This window comes from Neophocaena asiaeorientalis, unplaced genomic scaffold, assembly GCF_003031525.2.
Source record: "Neophocaena asiaeorientalis asiaeorientalis breed wild unplaced genomic scaffold, Neophocaena_asiaeorientalis_V1.1 scaffold43, whole genome shotgun sequence".
NCBI lineage: Eukaryota > Metazoa > Chordata > Mammalia > Artiodactyla > Phocoenidae > Neophocaena > Neophocaena asiaeorientalis.
Window position 1 is genome coordinate 8,234,722 of NW_020173674.1, and position 12,411 is coordinate 8,247,132.

The 12,411-nt window shown below is 55.2% G+C and overlaps 1 protein-coding gene across 1 annotated transcript; it reads right to left on the reverse strand.

The window, feature by feature from the left end:
• Window positions 1-833: 833 nt before the first annotated feature.
• SPINDOC (spindlin interactor and repressor of chromatin binding) lies at window positions 834-10,661 on the reverse strand. The gene is made up of 6 exons (XM_024748518.1): window positions 10,561-10,661; window positions 8,663-9,165; window positions 8,438-8,584; window positions 8,135-8,287; window positions 7,795-7,995; window positions 834-1,639 (listed from the first exon to the last, which is right to left on the reverse strand). Exons 1-6 carry the CDS (start codon window positions 10,659-10,661, stop codon window positions 1,428-1,430), a joined length of 1,317 nt encoding a protein of 438 aa, XP_024604286.1. The 3' UTR covers window positions 834-1,427.
• Window positions 10,662-12,411: the final 1,750 nt, after the last annotated feature.

Consider the following 12,411-nt stretch of genomic DNA (forward strand, 5'->3'; position numbering starts at 1 on the left):
TTGGTGTCACACAGGAACAGCTGCCCTGTGAGCCCTGCCTCTGCCCCGCCCCTCCCCGGCCGCACGGGATCCATCAGCAGTCCAGGTGCAGAGGGTGGATGGCCCTATTTATCCCACTCACCCCCGGATTCTGAACGGGACAGTGAAGTTTGGGATCTGAGAGCCCTTTGTGCCTCTCTGGAGAGCCCCCTTCACCAAAGAGGAAAAACACAACCCTACACAGATTTGGTTGGTGACGGTTAATTTAGGAGGATAAGGGGTTAGGAATCTGGTGAAGAGATCCAAGTGGACCCACCTCCGGGTCTGGGGAACAGGAAAACCAGCCAAAGGCTTGGTGTAATTAAGCCGAGGAGAGGACGCGCAGACCATGAGGCTGAGCGTTCAGCGCTGAAAGGTTGGGGGCATTCAGGACCCCACCGCCTGCCTTCCTTTCCTGGGGCAGGGGGAGGGGAGGCTTCTCTTCCCCTGCACACTGGGCACAGCCAGGGCACTTTGTAAAGGTCATGTTAAGTCTCAGCTCCTCCCCTGGGCCCCCCAGTGTGGCCTGTCTTGGACAGACAGAGGCTTACCAAGTGAGTCAGAAGGTACATGTTAAAGGTGTTTCTGACCCCATTTGGAGGGCACGGGTAAGGGGAGGGGGCGAGGTGCCCTGCTAACTGACTCGGCCTCGGTCTGCTGGCCCAACAAAGCCTGCCCTGACCCTGTTCCAGCCTCTGGGGCAGCAGCTTTCTGGCTCACACCCAGGACCACCTCTTAGCCCTCCTCAAGGTCGCTCCAGGAGGCCGGATATCCTGCTAGCAAACCCCTTCCCCCAATGACGGCCCAGACGGAACTCTCTTAATAAAAAAAAATAATTTATTGTCAACAAAGGAGATATATACAACAGGAAAAGGGGTGAAGAGGAGAGTGTGAGTGACGGAGCCCCCAGGTAGGCTACTTCAGCCACCTGCAGGGATGGAGCAGGAAGAAGAGGTAATGGAGGCCTCCTGGTTTAGGAGCCGAAACGGGTGGGGGAGGAGAGGCGTCCCCCGAGGTAGTGGGACTCAGTTCAACACCGTCACGACCACCTCTTGCGTAAGGCACTGTGCCAAGGGAGAATGGTGGGGGGCTGAGAAGGTGGGAGGAGGTCAGGGGGACAGAGAGGTCTGGGTCAGCAAAAGGATCGGGTGAGTGTTCTCCAAAGGCCCAATGCCCTACCGCACGACAGCCCTCGGCACCCCGTCCCCCTCAGGGCCTGGCCTCACGCCTCACTCAGGGAGACATTTTCCAGCGTCCCCGAGTCATAGCGGATGCTGCCCACCTTCCTCTCCTCCATCCTGCCTTGGCACCTGGTTTTACTCTCTCCATCAGGTGGCCGAGCTGGGCAGGTCTGAGTGATAAGCCGAAGGGTGACAATGCCTCCTCTCCCCGCCCTGAAAAGCAAGAACCTACAGGCCACTCCCTGCCTCCGGCTGCCCCCCGACAGTGGTGCTGGATTCCGACAGAACCGCGGGCCATTCTGGGCTGTCACCTGCTCCCACACCCTTGGTGCCCTGGGGATGCTTGGACCAGTCTTGCAGGAGGCTGACTGCCGGGGGCTCCTCCAGCCGCACGCGGATAACCTGGAGATCCAGCGTCCCACGAAGCCCCGGAGGGGGAGCTGGGCAAGGATGGGAGCAGAGAGAGAGTCAGGGCCCTCCAGACAACGCACCTTGAGGATGTCCCCCGAGGGTCTCTGTAAACCACACCCCCATTTCCTGGCCTTCAATTCCATAGCCCAGGACCTGTGGTCTGAGGAGAAGCCTGGGGACAGTGGGAGGCTGTGCTCCTAGATCATCCAAGGACCAGCACCAACCACAAGGGCATCGCACCTCCGCAGGCATCAGCGCAGGCCCTCCGCAGCCTTCCTCCCTCATGTATTCTGGCACACGGACACTTAGTGCTGTACTCCGCTCCCCTCAACTACCTTCAGCTGACTCCGTTTCATCTAGGACGTACTGGGCACCCTAGCCTGATGGGTTCTGCCTTGTGTGGGCAGAGGTGGTGGGGTGGGGAACACCCCAAAGCAGAAAAAGACATGACTGTGCCCACAAAGGAGCAACCAGGTGAATATGCAGGGCAGAGGAGAGAGCACTGGACAGAGGGTCCTGGGTTAACATTCAGCTCTGCTCTGGAACCTCAACCAGGCTCTTCATCTCCCGAGTCAATACCTACCACGCAGGGGTCAGATGTCCAACTCAGCAGCGTGCAGGAGCTACTCGCAATGGACAAAACCAGGCCTTAAGACAGGGGAACGTGAACTGCTGACAGCCACTGTTCAGGTACCAAAATGTCCGGTTTGGCACGGGCACACGCAAAAGTTACATCAAAAAACAAAGCCAGAAAATGGTGACTGTAACTGTTGCGGTGCCTGTATTATTTGTGGTTTTCTTCTGCACTGTTTCTAGAGACCCAATGATTTAAAATCTGGCAGAGAAAACAGGTACAATTTTGCCGTACTGTCTGCCGGGATTTAAAATGACTCAATGGCTGCCACTGGGTCGTGCGACTGAACAAGTTCTGCTTTGTAGTCACACGAGCCGGTTTGTCTCCCTGACAAACTCTAAGCTCCTCGAGGGCAAGCGGAGCCTACTCACTGGCTCCTTAATTCAACAATAACTTCCTGGGCAACTATACTGTACCCAACACTAGGCCAGTTCCCCAGAACATGGAGCAGGCCAAGTGGCCTTCCTGGAATTTACATTCCAGTGGTGAGAGCCAATAAACAGGATGAACAAAGCAAGAATACACTGTGATATATACAGACAGAAGCAAAGTAAAGTACACCAGGGAAGGGGACGGGGTAGCAGGGAGGGCCTCACAGGGCTGATGCGTGAGCAAAACATACAGGAAGCGAGGAGTCAGCGGCGTGTCTAGCTGGGGAACGGCATTCCTGACGGGAGGAAGAGCAAATGCAGATGCCCTGGTGGGCAGAAGAGGTGAAGATCCTGGTTTGAGGACCACTGGTCTCCACGAGGACTCTGACTTTTATCTGAAGTGCGACAGCGACGGTGCTGGAGAGCTCTGAGCAGAGCAGTGCCAGGATCCCACTTGTGTTTCAACAGGGGCTCTGGCTGCTGTATGAGACCGACCACAGAGGGCAAAGCTCAGAAGCTAGGAGACAAGTTCAAAGGTTGTTAAGGAAGCTTGGATGAAAGTAGCAGCAGTAGGGGTAGTGACAGGGCGGTCAATTCTGAGCATCTTGGAGGTGGGGCTAACAGGATTTGCTGATGGACGGATGTGGGGTCTGAGAGAGACAGAAGATGATGACTCTGAGGGTTTGGTCCAAGCAAACTGAAGAACGGGGCTGCCAGCTTCCTGGGTAAGGGAAGACTGGGGGCGAATAGAGTGGTTGGAGGTGAGGGGAGGAGACTGGGGGTTCTGTTCAGAAACGCCGTCAGAAACTCCAAGTTTGGGGGATCTTTTAGGCAACCAATCAGACACATCATACGGGTAAGAGAGAGGCTGGAACCGAAGGGAGAGGTCCGGGGTGGAGGAGAAAGGCGGGACTGTGAGCACAGGAACTGTCCTTCAAGCTGTGAGCCTGGACGGGATCACCCAGGGCGTTGAGTGCAGACACTGACCCACGGTTGGGTCATTCATTCATCCACCAAATACAGAAGCAGCACCTATTCTGTGCTGGGCACTGGGGATATCACAGTAAATGAAACAGGCAAACATCCTGACCCAAAGGAACATATGTTCCAGAAATGGGAAGAAAAACAACCACAGGATCCCACTTGGGGAGCTAGGAAAGAACAAGCAAGAGAGGCAGGTGCGACCCAGGCGTGCTGTTGCCCGAGAGGCCAAGGGCAGAAAGGGTCTCCGGGAAGGAAGGAAGGAAGGAAGGAAGGAAGGAAGGAAGGAAGGAAGGAACGAAAATTTTTGCCAGGTCAGGAAAGATAAGGACTGAGAACTGACCACCAGATCTAACTTTATGGAAGTCAATGGCAATGTTGCCAAAAAAGCCATTTTAGTGTAGGGTGGTGGGCATGCGTTTGGCTCAAGCGGCTTCTGAAGACAGCCTGGAGACAGTATGGAAGAGCTCTCCAGCTTTGCTGAAAAGGCTCGGGGATAAATGGGACAGCGGTTACGATGGGATGAGGGGTCAAGAAGGGAGAAAGAACAGCTTTGCGTAGGCTGATGGGGAAGACCCAGAGAAAAGAACAGCTCCTGGTCTGACAGAGAACTGATTCCTGGCCCTCATTGCAGGCGGGGAGCCGCATGGGTGAAACACACCTGCCCAAGGCTCAGTTTCCTCTTCTGTAAAGTGGACATAATAATCCTTTATAAGGTGGTCCTGTGGATTTCAGGAAAAAATACATTAAAAGAACTCAGTACATTGGAATTAAGTGCCAATTCTTCCTGATAGCAGGGAGGGCAAAGGGGTGGGTGGTGGGGAGGGGTGTTTCAGGAGAGCGAGGCCTGAGGTGCGGTAGAGAGATGTTCTTTCAGAAGCAGTGCATGAGCAGAGCCCCAGGCCATCAGAGAGCAAGCCAAGAGGACTTCTCTGTCCCTGGGACAAGCTGCAGCACCCCAACCCCAGAACCGCTCCGACTTCTCTCCTGGCCCAAACTGCTCTGCTTCCCCAGCTTCCTCCCCTCCCCTTCCTCCACACTTGTGCATGTGTGTGTAAATGTGTACACCTTCTCCAGGGGGTGGCTGCGGCCCACTTCTCTCGTTTCTCACTAAGGCTTGTCTCTGAGCAGAGACTCTGGAAATGCCACCACCAGGATGACAAGTGAAGGCAGCTGCCATCCACTCATCTGTCAAAAAATCTTCCCTGAGGGCTTTCTTGGTGCCAGGCCCTGTTCTAGGTGCTCTCTCTCTCTCTCTCTCTCTCTCACACACACACACAGGCCCTGTTCTAAGTGCTCACACACACACACACACACACACAGGCCCTGTTCTAGGTGCTGAGACACACACACCCCCACACACTCCCCCCCCCACCCCGGCAGGACAAAGAGGCTTTTTTCCACTATCTGCACGCGCGCGCGCACACACGCACACACACACACCCCAGCAGGAGGCTTTTTTCCACTGTGTGCGAGTGGGCCCTCAGGGCTCACCTCCTCTCCTGGCCAGGTCCCCGCCTTCAGCCTGGGAGGCCCCTGAAAGTCCAGCAAGTCGTCCCTGACTGCTTGACACACATATCCATCAGGTCAGCTGACCTGACCACAGTGACTCCCCGCCCCCCAACTTTTACATCCTTGATTTAAAGTGGTAGGATCTTTACTCAAATAAGATCTTTGGAGAGTTTCAATAAATAAAACAACTCAAAGTAGAGACATTCTGGTTGAAGCCTCACAGGTTTCTGAGAAATCTGAGCTTTGGGTACTTAAAACCCCAAACCAACCTGAAACTACTGGTCTGGAGCCTGTGCTCTGCACAGAACCGTCGTGGGCACCACACCCTTCTCCATTTGCTGACTTGTACCCTTAGGCAGACTGTGAGTTTCGTGGAGACAGAGGCTGTGGCGCTCCTGTCATTTCCCATAGCTGGGCTGCGGAACACTTGCTGCTGTGTCACTTAGTACCTCCTGCAGGTTCTGGACTGTCTCCAACTTCCACAGGTCCCTGCCTCTGCCGGGAACACCTCTCGGCCCTCTCCATCCCTCTCACATCATTCAATCAGCTTGCTGAACCCCAAATCTCAGGCTTTGCCCACTCACCCCAAATAAACCTGAGATCTCAAGGATGCCCTTCTCACCTATTGGTCACTCCACACAGGTGGGGTTTGGGCACAGGGTACCCCAGGGGTCAAAATAAAGCCCCCACTTTCAAGAATGAAACCAGAGGACTCGTCAGCCAGTGGAAGAGATCAGCCATTTAGAGCAGGGGTCCACTGACAATACGAGGGGGCCCGGGAAACACTCGAGTCCAGGCAGAGCACGGTCCTGGGGAAGCAGGACCGGAAGGTGACTCAAGCTGAAACCTGAGACAGTTACAACCTCACAGGGGTGAGGCCTGCCTCCAGACTAGAAAAAGTGGTAAAAAATAAATAGATGAAAGCACACGTGCAGAGACGTGCACACAGAGCTCTGTAAAAGGTCTGAAGGACGCAAGCCAAATTTTTGACAGTGGTCACCACTGAGTGATGTGGGCTGAAGTGACAGGTTTGCCTTTTTCTTTAGGCAAAAAGTACACCTCCTTTTTGAGAGCCCTGCTCTGGGGAGCCTCCAGCACCCCGTGTGCCATCTTTCTCAGGGCTCCAACTCCAAACACCCATTTCAGGCAGGCGGGACGAGGCACTCTCTGTGTCACACATTCACTCCTTCAAGAATCACTTTCTTGGGCTTCCCTGGTGGCACAGTGGTTAAGAGTCTGCCTGCCAATGCAGGGGACGCGTGTTCGAGCCCTGGTCCTGGAAGATCCCACACGTGGTGAAGCAACTAGGCCTGTGTGCCACAATTACTGAGCCTGCGCTCTAGAGCCCATGAGCCACAACTGCTGAGCCTGCGAGCCACAACTACTGAAGCCCGCGCGCCTAGAGCCTGTGCTCCACAACAAGAGAAGCCACCGCAATGAAGAGTAGCCCCCGCTCGCCACAACTAGAGAAAGCCCGTGCACAGCAACGACAATCCAACACAGCCAAAAAAAAGAAAGAAAAAAAAAGAAAAACCATTTTTTTGCGTCTGAGATGCTGCGAGCAGGGCCTGGCCCGGCGAGACGAAGAGAGAGAGGAACCAGGCTCAGCCCTGCCCTGCTGGAACACAGGCCAGCCTCATCTCAATTCTGCTACTGCTAGGTTACGTGACTGTGGCAGCAGTATACCGGTCCCCCAAAGACGTTCAAGTCCTAATCCCCAGGACCTGTGAATACGGTATCTTACACGGCAAGGGAGAATTAAGACCACAAATGGAACTGACATTGTTAATCAGCCAACTTTGAAATAAAACAGAGATCTGGATGATCTGGGTGGGCTCAGTGTAACCGCAAGGGTCTTTAAAGGGGAAGGAGAAGGCAGAAGAGTCAGACCCAAAAGTGGCATCCTGAGAAAGACTGCACTGGCCACGGCCTGCTTTGAAGATGGAAGGAGGGCACAAGCCAAGGAATACAGGCGGCTGCTAGAAGCTGGAAGAGGCAAGACTTCCTCCTTTAGGAGCCAGAAAGGAACCCAGCCCTGCTGACACCCTGACTGTAGCCCAGTGAGACCCGTTCCAGTCCTCTGACCTCCGGGACTAAAAAGTAGTGTATCTGTGTTGTTGTAAGCCACGAAGTTTGTGGTAGTTTGTTACAGCAGTCTCAGGAAATGAATACAAGGACCGTAGAGGAGGAACCAGTTCTCTGAGACTCAGTTGGTCCATCTGGAAAAGATACTTTTATAAGGGCCAGATGAGCTGCATATGAGTTTCTTAAAATCAGAGAACGTGATAAAAACACAAGCGCTTACTGCTATTATTAGACGTAAACTGAGCTGAGGTGTCTGCTGAGTGCTCGCCCCGTCTATTCTGCTATCGGTCCCATCTAGGCCCCTGGTCCATCGGGGCCAAGGTGGGCACCTCAGGCTCCAGCTGGAATCAACCTTAACTGCGGTGATGGGTGTCGGGCTTTTGGGGAGTACTGGCTTAACCCAACCTACCAACCAGCCAGGACACTCCCAAGGAGCTCGCAAAAAAACTCAGCTCCCTGGCTGGCTGCTGTATTTAAATCCACCTGCCCTCGGCCCCTCTCCCAGGGGATTGGAGCACCAGCCAAGCAGCCTCGTGGAGGCCAGACCCCAGGGATGCGGCCTTCCTGACCCCGCACTTGTCAGCCCCTCTCACGAGCTCACCTGGGGAGGGGCTTTCCGGCTGGAGAAGACCTCCTTCTGCTACTCTCCCCTCTTTGGGCGAGTCCTTGCTGTCTGAGGCCCTGAGCTGGGTGTGGGAGAAGAGCTGGAGGACGAAGCCAGCGGGGAAGCTGCCGTCGGTGAAGTGTCGGACCTCGGCGGGAGCCGCAAAAGTCTCGGTGGGTGAGCCAGGTGAGGGGGGATCTGGAAGGGGGGACAGGATGGAACTGTGAGGTCAGACTCCCAAGGGCTGAGCCCATGGCCTCAGCTGAGGTGCAGGTGCCCTCTGCCACGCATCCCCCCACCCCCTCCAGGGTCCTAGCTTTCCTCCTGGAGCCCACACCTTCCTCGCCTTCACCTGGGTCCGGGTCCGGGTCCAGGTCCAGGGTTTTGGTCATGGGTCTGCCTCTTTTCTTTCTGACTGGCTCCTCCCCAGGGGGCTCCTTCCATCTCTGACCACGTGGCTTCTTGCTTACCGGCTCTGAGACAGGGGCCGCTGCAAAAGACAAGACCTTTTTAAGAGGCCTGATTGCTGTAACCACAGGGCTGCTGAAGGTACCTGCCCAGCAGCCTCTCTCCACCCAGATGGCAGGGCCCATGCTTCCCCTCCCCCCAACTCAGCCTCTGAGGCTTTGGGATGACTGACCAGGAAGCTCCAGAGGGCGGAGTCCCCTGGGCCGGCTCCTTCTAGGGAGGGAGGGGTTGTCCTCGGAGTCGAGGAGAACGACAATCTCTGCTGGCATTTCGGGGTCCGGGTCGGAGTCTGGGTCCACTTCCACCTCCTGGCCTGAGTCTGAAGCGGGCAGACGCCAGTGAGCAACAAGAGTCCTGACTTTTCCTTCCCCCTCCGCCCCTCCCCCAGCCCAGCTACCTGAATGGGGCGGGGACGGCTGCTCAGCCCTGAAGTCCTGCAAAAGCGCCACCCCCTCACTCCAGGCCTCCAGGATATTGCTCTTCTCGGAAGGGCTCAGGTCCAGGGTGTGAGGGTGCTGCTCCAGGATGTGGGCGCGTGCCGTGTCCGCAGAGGGGGCCTGGATCTCGGCCCCACACACCATGCACAGCGCCCGCCCGCTGCCTCCCGGGCTGTTCCCCACCAGGAACTCCTGCTCCCAAGACACCTGCTGCCTGGGCTCCTCACAGCCATCGCTGCCTGCCTCTAGCAGGCTGGGCCTCGGCGGTGGGGTCTTCTCCTGCTGGGCCACTACGGAGGGATAGGAGGGGGCGGGGACTGTCAGTAAAGGTGCCCACAACCAACAATACAGAGAACAGGATTCCCCAAACCTGGTGGCATATGTAGGGAAGGAACTTTCCCACCTAGAGTCTCTTTCTCCCTTCCCCTGGAGCCCACAAGGCACTAGCCATGATAAACACAGCCTACATGCCTCGGCATCCTGCTACCTCAATCTAGTCTCCGACCACAGGTCCAACAGGCATTTCCAACAGACTGCGTTCCTGCACGTCTACGGCCTTGGCAGCCCATCAGTCTGGCAAAGTCCTCTACTTCCTTCATGGCCCTGCTCAAAACCTCAGCCCTGGGAAGCCTTCCTGACCTCCCACCCCTGGCAGGTGATTATATCCATATGCGACTACGAGGCCATGGCAGCGAAGCACTTCCTTGAGGACAAGAATGGTAAATTTTGTCATCTTACTGTCCCCGCAGGGCCTGGCACGTAGGAGAGGAGACGCTCAATGAGCCTTCTCGGGTCAGTGAATGGCATCCATGCCTGTTCCTCCACTTGCTGAGGTCCCTTCAAGAGGCCTCCCATCCTGTCGGAAATAGCCTCCCCTCCCAAAGCCTTTGCGGCAGTAACCTAGCTTGTCCCTACTGGTCGACACAGCACCTGTTCCCTGTGCACATGGACCACAAGCTCCGACAGGATGGGAACCCTTCTCAGCCCAGCAAAGGATGCAGGCTCAGACCCACGTTAGCCTGGCAGCTCAGGGTTTCTGATCCCTTGTGGCTGCACCTCCCTCCCACCTGAAAAGATGGAGCGAAAGACAAATATGGGAGACCCTAACACCTGGGGACTACCTGGAAGAGGTGGCATTTGAAATGGGTCTGAGAACCGGCTTGGTCTCAGAAGGTCTAGCTCCAAGGCTGGGTTGTACCCCGCTCAAATGTGACTGTGGGCAGGAATCCCTTGGTTGCAGCTGGGCTTTCTTTCCCACCACTCCTCGAAAACAGCTCTTGTCAAGGTCACCAATGCTAAACGCAGCAGTCAGCTCTTCAACTTTGTCCTTTGACAGACAGCTTCTTCCATCCTGATTTTTGTCCCTTGGACTCCAGGGCACCACCTTCTATTGGTTCTTCTCTTACTTCACTGGAGCTATTTTTCGGGCGCCCGTGCCAGTCCCTTCTCCGGAACAGAGCCGTCTTCTCACCCAAGGTTTGTCTGCTGTCCCTTAGAAAGCTGCCATCTGCCCCACCTGAGCTCCCTGTTCCCCTCACTGCTTCATTTCCTACTCGTTCCCTTTGTCTCCTGACTGCACTGTAGGTCCAAGACAGCATGGATTTTTGATCCTTCACAACTGTATCTCCAGCACTCGGCACAGTGCCTGGCATGTAGTGGCATTCAACAGTGTTTGATGAGGAATGACTCAGTCTCTAAACTGGAATCACTGGAGCATTCCACAACGGTCCTGGGACCCCATCTTTATCTACCTCCTTCCTCTGGTGGTCTCATCCCAGTGCCTGCCTGCTGACAACTCCCATGTCTATACCTCTAACTAGACTCTCCCAGGAAATTTAGATTCACATGCCTTACTTACCATCTGACATCTGTGCTTGACTGTGTCATAAACTTCTCAAACTTGCCATGTTCAAACCTTAACTCCCCATCTCCCACAGGCCTGCACTCCAGTCTTTCCATCTCGGCAAATGGGAAGTCCATCCTTCTAGTCGCTCAGGCCCAAAACCTTGAATTCGTCTGTTTTTCTTTCCCACCCCAAATCTTTCAAGAAGCTTCTGCTTCAGGACCTTACTATTCTCTCTGCCGAAAATTCTTAACCTCAATTATCTACAGGGTTCTCTCCCTCGCTTCCTTTGGTCTGTGTTCAAAATTCACCTTATTAGAGAAGGCTTTCCCGACCACCTGATATTCCAAATGAAACACCCTCACTCTTTTCTCCTTACTTTGATTTCCTGTTCTCTGAACCACCTGACATGCTATACATTTATTTATCTTCATTTATCTTTGGTCATTAGTATCTACATATATGTTTCAGAAGAGCAGAGTTTCGACTTTCTTTATAGCTATTAGCATGCCTAGCCTAAAACAGTGCCTGACATATAAGAGGTGCCCCCACATACTTGTTGAATGAATTCACTTCTCTGGGGAAGGAGGATGCTCTCGCAGGGTTGTTGAGAGGGTTAACTGAGACAGCCTGGCACTGAGCACTCGAGAAATATTAGCAGAAGTACAGAAAGAACCTCTCTTTTGGATTGAAAGCTCTGAGAAGGGTAGTGGCCTTTATTTCCCTCATTTTATAGCACTCTTGATTCCAAAAAGGAGAGGCAGTGCAGGGAGACATCACCATGTCCTGCTGAGGCTAAATGAATGGCCTTGCTCTCAACCTTTTGGGTACTGTTCCCCTGAGGGACGGGGTATCTAGGAATGAAAAGATTTTGCATTTTCATGAATAGTGTGTCTTCCACTAAGGTGGCTCTTTGTTTTCTTAGGGTTTGCAAGATCCTGAGGACTGGAGAAATCGGTGAGGGAGGAGGGGAAAGCGAGTGCTCCCAGACTGCTCCTCAAACCCCTTCCCGAGGCCAATCCCCTTCTAGAGTGTCTGAGGGCGCCCGTAGCAAGCACTCCTTTTCCAAAACTAGGTGTCCTATGCAACCCCTTTCACCCTTGCAGCGCGAGAATCTGACACCTGTGGCTTATGCAAGCGCAAGGCCCGGGGATGGTGAGGGGGGCGTAGGAAAGCATTCTGCATGGAGAGCCCTTAAAATCCACCTTTTGGCGGGCTGCAGCGGCGCCTGCCTCCACCCACCGAATCACTCCGGACACCAAGGTGCGGGGCCCCTAGCTCCGGCGTGGAGGCCCTGCCGCCCCTCGGCCCTCGGCCGAGAACACGGCCTGGCCCCTGGGCCTGCCTCTGTCTCTGCCTCCGCGAAATCGGCGCCCGCCCGGCCTGCCCGCCGCGGGCCCGCCCCCGACTCCGAGCGGCCAATCGCGCGTGGCCCCGCCCCGGGCACGCGGCTCCGTTAGAAACCCCGCGACCCGCAGGAGGCGGGCAGGGCAGCTTGCTTCCGGCTGCCCCCCGGCGCGGGGGTGCGGGTCTCGGGCCAGCGGGAGAGGACCTTGAGCTCCCCAGAGCCGGAAGCGTCCTGAGCCGGCTGGCCGAACCTGGCGGGTCGCCGTTTATTGAGACGCCAGTTGGGCACGTTGGCTGCACGAAGAGCGCTACCAAGTGCCCCAGGATTTTGAGCGGGGTCTCTCTTACCTTTCCCTGAACAAGCCTTCCTCCGCCAGAGGATGTAGGGGGCGCGAAAAGAACCGGTGGGGGAGCGGAAAGCGCCTTGGCGTGGGAAGAGTAGAGAATGAATTCCTTCCGATTTGCTAGCGCTGTGATCTTGGGTACGTTATCTGTTTTCTTAGACGATTTCATCCTTTA

What these genes read in the sequence shown, in the direction of transcription:
- SPINDOC (XM_024748518.1), bottom strand. Translation starts at nt 10,661, where the DNA reads ATGGAAAGACTGGAGTGCAGGCCTGTGGGAGATGGGGAGTTAAGGTTT. An exon ending in GCCGTCCCCGCCCCATTCAG is followed by an intron (nt 8,585 to 8,662) that starts GTAGCTGGGCTG and finishes TGCCCGCTTCAG; the next exon opens with ACTCAGGCCAGGAGGTGGAA. An exon ending in CCCAGGTGAAGGCGAGGAAG is followed by an intron (nt 7,996 to 8,134) that starts GTGTGGGCTCCA and finishes CCCCCCTTCCAG; the next exon opens with ATCCCCCCTCACCTGGCTCA.